At 45.3% G+C, this 8,260-nt stretch overlaps 2 protein-coding genes across 2 annotated transcripts; one reads left to right on the forward strand and one right to left on the reverse strand.

Moving 5' to 3' along the window:
• Window positions 1-1,427: 1,427 nt before the first annotated feature.
• Window positions 1,428-3,226, reverse strand: Pmar_PMAR001820 (conserved hypothetical protein). Its single transcript, XM_002771214.1, has 4 exons — window positions 2,933-3,226; window positions 2,400-2,735; window positions 1,975-2,352; window positions 1,428-1,922 (listed from the first exon to the last, which is right to left on the reverse strand). Exons 1-4 carry the CDS (start codon window positions 3,204-3,206, stop codon window positions 1,546-1,548), a joined length of 1,365 nt encoding a protein of 454 aa, XP_002771260.1. The 5' UTR covers window positions 3,207-3,226; the 3' UTR covers window positions 1,428-1,545.
• A 523-nt stretch (window positions 3,227-3,749) lies between these two features.
• On the forward strand, window positions 3,750-4,843 carry Pmar_PMAR001821 (hypothetical protein; the record flags this gene model as incomplete). The annotated part of the gene is made up of 4 exons (XM_002771215.1): window positions 3,750-3,777; window positions 3,827-3,973; window positions 4,074-4,280; window positions 4,332-4,843. 4 exons carry the CDS (start codon window positions 3,750-3,752, stop codon window positions 4,829-4,831), a joined length of 882 nt encoding a protein of 293 aa, XP_002771261.1. The 3' UTR covers window positions 4,832-4,843.
• Window positions 4,844-8,260: the final 3,417 nt, after the last annotated feature.

The following is an 8,260-nucleotide window of genomic DNA, read 5'->3' on the forward strand; positions in this document are numbered from 1 at the left end:
TAGACGGCTCAAGCAGACATCTCACAGCAGCTCACATCATGATACAGTGAATGATGCATCATCACCATCAATGTCGGCTTGACATTGTTAAATATATTTTTGGCTTGATTCCGCAGTCCCAAGAAGTAGTGCTTGTAGTGTCTGCAGGAAGAGCTTTCTCACACTCTATTCAAAGTATTCCCTGAAGCACGTGTTTTTGTCCAGCCTGTCACTTATCGTTGTTCAATATTCGGTGGATGTCCTTTAGCGTGCTTCCGGAATCCTGTTTGACATTTGCATCAATCTCCTGTGCAAATGTACAACCTTGTGTATTCATACTAAAATAGAGCAACAAGCATTGAGTATCAAACTCATATTTTTTCAATTGTTCTATGCTTAGAAGTCTACGGACTCGCCATTGCATTTTACTAGCTAGCTCGAGGATTATCTCTTCCTTAGTCATCGTATGATGTGGTATGACCGTTCGGTTGTATTAATGTTCCAAGTGTGTGTTTCTGTCTCTCCTGAGAAATTCACTTGGGGATATATCGATAAAAGATTCCGAGAAGTCGTTTTGTTTGTTCCCTATAGTTAATAATACCACTCTGGATTCAGCAAGTTTTCGCGGCACATTGTATGATACCGACACCGTTAATGTCACAATTTCAAAGAGTTGATGTATGATGTCGAAGCGTTGCTATTAACGAGCATGCCCGGCGCGGCCTTATCAGAGTAACGATCATACATTGCTCAACATCATTGCTAGCACATGCTCAGGTGAGCTCTCCAGTTCCACACTAGAAACATCATCCTACTGCTATAGCCTTCTCTGAGTGTTGTAGGCGACGAAGACTAATAAATGTCTTGTCATACTCACTGATGATGGGTTAAAAGCTCTCAAGTTATGTTCCAGATCGTGTAGGGTATGTGCCTCTGAATAATTTCAATCACTTCCGAGCTCACTTGTCAACATATAAACCCTGATTCATCAAACCGGTACGTGACGATGCAGACTGTGGAGGCTAGCGTCCGTCCTACGCTGTAGCGCCCATGCAGCAAGCTATGCGACACGCCGGCTACTCCGTCACAGCTTAATTTTCAATGGCTTCGATATGGACTTTGTAGGAAATTCGAGCTACTTGTACCTTCCTTTGGAACGGTGTTCCAGTGCTATTGACTAAAGGCTTCTTCACTTTTGTGTATCGAAATGTTAGGTCCATACAGCGCGTAGTACACGTGACCCCGCTGGAAACTGGGACTACAAAGTCACAACCCACGATGACTCATCGACTGTTAAACACATGCCTATCACATCCTAACAAAGCATTCTAAGGCAAGCTCGAAGCACTCAGGAAAAAACCAGATAGAGGTACAAGAATAACACTGAAATTGACTACAACACAATTATTTGAGGCACATGCGAAAAAGTAAGCGTTGACAGGTTGGCAGTATATGGCCAGGTAGAAACCAATAGTACACCAGATAGTACTATTAAGTAATTGTTGAACTAGGAAATTTAGGAGGTACTGCGATATAAGGATGATGAGAAACGTTTAAGGAAAGGAGTTAAAGAGTAACCAACATTTCTTCTTCCAAAGCCGGTAGGTTAGGAAGGACTGCTGATTCTGCAACACCACCATGCGGATTTGGTTTAAGGAACTCACGCACGAAAGCTCTCATCTCTTCAACACTTGTTACATACTCCTTAGCTTGGACCATAGCCTCACGATCTCGTGACGCATCCTCTATAGTCTTCCTCAACGGGCCATAAACTCTTTTCTTATTTACATATACAGTACTTACATAACCATAAGGATTTCTCCAAACACCAGGGGGTGCGCCATAGCTCTTTCTTCGACCATAGCAACTCATATTCGTATTAGCATTACTGCTACTAAGGTCATTCAATCGACCTCCGACTTGTGACCGAGGAATACCAGTGGCTGATCAAAGACATAATCATTACATGGATTATCCTACTACTATCATTACTACCTCCTGGGAAGGTGAATGTCGGCATCGGGGAAGCTAGCGTAGGCTGTTGTTGTTGTTGCATTTGGTCGTGCCCTTGCTGATGACTGATCGGCATACTGCCGTATTGTGGTGCTTGAGGATTACTGATGGTGGTAGTAGCCATGGTTGGATAAGCATTCGATGACAATGTTGATGTTGATGATGCAACAGCATTAGTAGTAGTAGTAGTAGAGGGAGAAGTAGCACCCGTTGCGAAGGTGGACGCAGAGATATTATCGCACGGGCTCAAGCTTGGGGTAGATACATTGTTGTTTGACGTGCTCGTAGCAGCAGTAGTAGTAGCGGGAGAAGCCGCACTTACACGCGAAAGCAACGCATTATATGCAGCACTTGCAGCTCCTGAAAATACACATACTATGCTGCCCATCTCGGCGCTGCTCACTTACCTGGGTTGCCTCCTCGTTGACTGTTAAGCAGTTCCAAAAGGCCTAAACACGCGTTAGTTAAGACAGCATTCTCCGCTTCAAGTTTCTCGGATTTAGTCCGAGTAGGGCCACCAACAGGCGGCAGCATAGCTGCTCCTCCTGCTGCTGCTGCTGCTGCTGCCTTTGGAGTTGTGGTGGTGGATGTTGATAATGGAGATGCAGGTAGTGGTGCTGCCGGTAAAGGGCTCAGACTATTGCTAACATTACTGCTTGCACTTGTACTGTATCCACTGTCATCACTCAATGATGAGCACTCCAAACCAGTGGATGTCGTTGATGCAATTGTTGCTGGGCTCGCTGAAATAGCAACACTAATCCGAAAATGAGCACTTGCTAAGGAAACCGTGCATGGCTTTTACTCAGATATAACTGTGTATAAGCGTGACAATTACATTCCAAGCTTGTACTAGTAGCGTGAGAGCTAAAGACGCTATGAACAACATCATAAACTACAGTCGGAATAATAATGAGCGAGATGGCCCCAACCAACTTACGTGGAGTGAGCTTCGGGCTGTCACAAGGTGACCGAAGCAGATCGTTGTCATCATCGAAATTGAGTGTGAGTGACGGATGTGCTGTCGCAGTAAGCGAGGAAGTTGCAGTAGTAGTAGTAGTAGTAGCAGAAGACTGTTGATAGTTTTGAGGAGCCGAAGTAGTAGAAGAAGAGGCAGGCAGAATACCAAATCCCTGTTGGAGCTGGAAGTGTTGCTGTCCTTCTTCGTGCTGCTGCTGCTGCTGTTGTTGATGATGATCGTTGGTTGAGAACATTAGCAAGAAGTAACTTCATCAGTTATGGGTAACGTGACACATTCGATAATAATAAAGTCGCGCTAGTAACCACAAAGCATGGTAGACTGATCTATAGTGAAGTTCAACTTAACTATCATGCTTCATAATACCATCACAATTCAGTTTATGAAGTATCATATCGGTGATGGACAGATGCATTAATACATTCCTCAACGACGATACCAGGAGGACACTATCCTCTGTCCCGACACTTGTGTAGACGACGACGATTGCACTCATCGCTCGCCTTTGTAATCGATAAGCATGATTCGGCGTGCACACATTTACGCCCTGATTCTAATCAAGTACTCGCCATGTATCTTGGAGTTAGTAAGAGAAGTAGAAGCGACTTATCGCATGACGATGGACTCTGCTCCAACGAAGTCGTTGTAATATGGTTGTATTCCGTTGGGATTCCATTATTGGTGCCTTCATCAGAGGCACTCTAGTCTGACGATGCAGGGCGGCATTGAACCTCCCCTTCTACTACATGTTAACCCCGCGTTATTGCGTAGCACTAGGATGGCAAACGAATCAAAAATAGCGTCAGGTGAGCAGCATGGCTTTACCCCTTCTTGTGTTTATGAGGTTGTTTACAGGGTTCAATGCTGCTAGAGGCTTCTGGCAATCACCAAATAAGTACTTTGGCTCGGCAGAGAACTCAATGTTGCCGAATGCAGGCGCTAATGCGAGAGCTTCCACGGCTCGAGCTGAGCTCAATGCAATACTCACTGAGGCATGCTTTAGTAGGCTATTAGGTGTTGTTAATAATTTTGATTCTCGATATTAGAACATGTGTATACACTAGTGCCGTATCGTGTCGGTGGATCCATCCCCCCTTTACAGGTATGCAACATCCACCTGCAGCTTTGTCTGTTGGACAGCATATACGTGGTGGGAACGGTGGCTGTATACTGCCATCAATGGATAATAATCCCTCATGCTATGCATCAGGCAAAGCACACACAAGTAACAGCGTTTTCCCTGGTGCTGGTGATGAGAGCTTCTCATCACTGAGTCGGCCCTCTAGCAATACTTCCAGCAACCCCATAGGTGAGATATTCAGCTGTGTAGGGTACCTATAACCGTATTTGTCGCCTCAAGGTCTTTCTTTTACTGCTGACCAACGAAGAAATGATCCTGTATATATTGCTGGTTCCGCACTGGGAGGTTCCACGCTTCACGTGGAACGGAATAGTCGCGGAGCTAGAAGGAAGGATTATGATGCTCCTACTGGAGTATGGAGGAACCCTTATGGTTTCGTAAGTACTATTTATGTTGAGAAACGTCGTGTCTATGGTCCCTTGAGGAAGACTGTTGAAGCTGCTTCCCGTGATAGGGAGGCCTTACTCAACGTTAAATATAGTATTACCTCTGTTGAAGACATGAAGGCCTTCGTGAGAGACATGCTTAAACCCAACATGCACGGTGGCGTTACTTTATACCCCGGTGGTGTTGACACCAATTTGCCTCGTAATAATGCTTGCCTACGAAGAAACAGAGGGAGAAAGTCTATGTCCGAGAAAGCTCCTATTTTGTCACGAAACCAGTGTATGTCGTCTCATCAGTCGTATAACGCCAATGACGAGCTTATAAACATTTAGATGGAGGTACCGATGTACACAGTAACTTTTTTCGTCGTTGTTCGCACTGACCATTGCTGCATAATCATTCTTACTCTATTTTTTGCCGTATTTACACGGTAAGTCGGCAAGACAATTGAAAGGGGTTTCAAATCTCATGATCTCACTCTATGTCAAGGCATGCCACATCTCTACTATTGTTGTACGTGCTTGTGCACTGATCATACAACGTTGTCATGTAGGGATGCTATTGCTTCATTCGACAACGGCTGTATTTATCGGCTCTCTCACTGAGGCTCCTCTGTGTTCTCGGCATCATGAATCGGTGTAGTGGTTTGCCATCTACTACCATACATAGTGTAACCTGAGCTGACTGTGTTCTTTATGTAGGGGTACTATAACAGTTCATTACCTCTACCAAAGTCACTTCACTAGTACTCTCAAAACATCCCATATCCAGGTAATAGTATTACCTGTAGGCATGGTGCCGGAGGGTACCGTTCGCAATATTCTAACGCTTCACAAGAAATAGTTGAGTTACTCGAGGTGGGCGAAGTGAGATTATTTGATTGATAGTGTGCATCCCAATATAGTCAACTGCTGAAACATATTCCGAGCCTATCAACTCGAGGATACGAAATTCCCACGAGGCAGAACTTGGGAGTGTAGACCGTAAGTGGCTCTGTTCTGACCTACAACATCCTCATCAGTGTCAACGATCAGTTGTAGGCCACTACGGCAGCCGTAGTACGGTTAGTAGGACACGAGAAGTGTCCGACTCCATACCCTTCCCGGATCGAGTCAGCAGCCTCTAATATCCTACCTCCACATCCAGGAAACACATGGCTGGATTGAGCTCGTTTCCACCATTATAACAGCAACACGGCTACACGGCTGTACTTATATAGCTAACACTTCGCTATCATTGAACTACCACACATCTCAAATCGTCCTTGGCGCACACAAGTGTCTGTTATGCGCATGGGCTTTGCGTGATAGTTTCGTTCACCCCGATTCTCTTGCGTAGGTTTGCTACCAGGATATGTCGTAGCTCATCTTCCTCGACGACGTTGAAAGAACTGGGATATAGTGTCATCGGGTTTGCTGCAAGGCTCGAGGTGCACTGACCGTTTCGGTGCTCGCGCGGTTCAAGATTCAGATAGATCGTATCTCATAAGAGGCACACACGGTTTGAGGCAAATCTACATCACTAGCAGAACCCGTCGCTTCGCTCCGGGGTTCTCTAGCTCGCTGACGCTCGGGGGTGTAAGCGATATGTTAAGATACACCAGTTAAATTATGTCCTTGTTGCACTGAATCGAGAACGTAGACCTATGCGTCCTTGGAAGTCTCAGGTTGAGATGAAAAGATCAATGTTATACGGAGCGTGACACTTTTTCAAGTAAGTCACGAGATTTTCGATTTCTTTTCCAACAAGGACAATTCCCTCTGAAATTGGAGCACTCGATACCCAGTCACATAGCGGATACCATATTAAGAGGAATAGGTGACACTCGTAACCGTAACGGTTAAACCATTCCATAGATATTCAGACAAGCGCCCATTCTGACCGCTCTCAACCGTGCCAGTTTCTTACGCAACAATCACCGTACTATGCCACGCTCCTTATTCATTCTCAAGCTAACACTTTCGGAGTAACTTGAGAACACGATTCTGCTAGCGGATCGTATGATAGCAAGGACACAACATAGAGTCGCTCAGAGCCGCCCGCTCTGGAGCACAATCTAATCATTAGATGTTACTAACATCATGTTAGTGTGGATGATATGAGATAGTAGCTAGCACATGGTGATTCACATGCGACTGTATGCTATACTGAGCTCTGTCCAGTCATATGAACACACGATACAACAGAGTCGTCGAAAACTCAGCTTGATAGTACACTGCATTGAATAGATTGAAGCGAGTCGGGCAAACGATGATGGACTTAAGTACTTAATCGGGTAGTAGCAAGTCGAACTCCGGATACGAACTTCATAAACCTGATGCGTCTCCATGAATTGCAGATCAAGATGGCGAATCATTCCCTCATGCAGGCTTTACTGTATATCCATGTTGAGTTTAGTCTTTAAACTTATCTGACTTAGAGTCTCCAAGTTAGAGAACCCGTCGCTTCGCTCCAGAACTCTCAAGCTCGTTTTTGCTCAGAGTAGAAGCAGACAGTGAGTGGAACCCTAAGGCCTATTTCACAAGAAACGCTCCTTAAGGTGCACCTTTAATTTAGGAGCAAGGGACAAGGAGACTTACACCTTACGCGAGGTGCTTTCACTATAGTTGCACCTCGTGCTCCGTACTGAGGTCCGCGAGGTGCATCTTCAGCTTAAGAGTATAGAGCATACCGGCGCGTACGAAAAAGTCGACGCAGTGCTCCGATGAAGCTCAAAAATAAGGTTATGGTCATTGAGTACAGCAAACTCAAAAACACTACCATCAACTCGCTCGAGAACAATCGGTCATCACCGTAAAACTCTAAAGCGCCAAGTCGAATATGCAATTGCAATTGCAACTTGCAAGTCTAATTGCTTGGTTCAGGGACAGAACATCCGCGTACGAGTGTCTCGCCGCGAGACGCGTGGTCTGGCGGGAAAGAGCGGAGCGAACAACCGAGAATGGTAAGGCCGGTGCGATAAAGTGCCATAATGTACCACCGGAGCAATTTCACGGCACCAAGGACGGGGCTTGAAATATCTCTTATGAAATAGCCTTACGTGGGGAGACTCTCCCTGCTCCTTGTAGGGTAAGGACTCCCTACTAAGGAGCCTTACGGTGAGGAGCCTAGTGACACCTTACCTCACTCCTACCCCGCAAATCGTAAGAATGTAAAAGTGCCTTGCAACGAAACCGTAAGGTACCTCACAATTGTTGCTCCTTATGAGGGCTTGTGAAATAGCCTCCTAACGATGCGGGAAAATTATAGCGTTGTGTGTGTTCTCCTGAAGATCGGGAGTTAGGATCTGATGCGAGAGATATAGTGGCAGCAAGTAGTCTATTACAAAGAATTTCGTAAAACGATAAGGGATTACTTAAATAGGACTTTCATACTGCAGCGAGCATTCGCTGTAGATCACACGTTGACTGGAGAGTATATTGTGTATGTGTGACATAAGAAGCGAGCCATGGAAACAGGTTTATAAGAATTCCTGAAAGGTATTGAAATCGCTATACTCCTACTGAGGTGCTAATCGTCTTTGAAACATCCCTTGTATCCCAAAGCCATAAGGTCCAGCAGGTAATGGACCTTAGCCGGTAGCTTAGCTACCTTAGCCGGCTACCTACGGCTACCTTAGCAGGTAGCCGAGACACAGATATGGACTGCGACTTCACGAGAGAGTACCGAATCACATGATGAACATTTCACAATCATACGACCAAGAGAGTGAGGTTAAATATCTTCATTGAGATAGAAAAATCGTCAATCGCAAAAACGGT

Source organism: Perkinsus marinus (assembly GCF_000006405.1).
Source record: "Perkinsus marinus ATCC 50983 genomic scaffold scf_1104296963318, whole genome shotgun sequence".
NCBI classification, from domain to species: domain Eukaryota; phylum Perkinsozoa; order Perkinsida; family Perkinsidae; genus Perkinsus; species Perkinsus marinus.

What these genes read in the sequence shown, in the direction of transcription:
- Pmar_PMAR001820 (XM_002771214.1), bottom strand. Translation starts at nt 3,206, where the DNA reads ATGTTCTCAACCAACGATCATCATCAACAACAGCAGCAGCAGCAGCAC. An exon ending in CAGCCCGAAGCTCACTCCAC is followed by an intron (nt 2,736 to 2,932) that starts GTAAGTTGGTTG and finishes TTGCTATTTCAG; the next exon opens with CGAGCCCAGCAACAATTGCA. An exon ending in TCAACGAGGAGGCAACCCAG is followed by an intron (nt 2,353 to 2,399) that starts GTAAGTGAGCAG and finishes GTGTATTTTCAG; the next exon opens with GAGCTGCAAGTGCTGCATAT.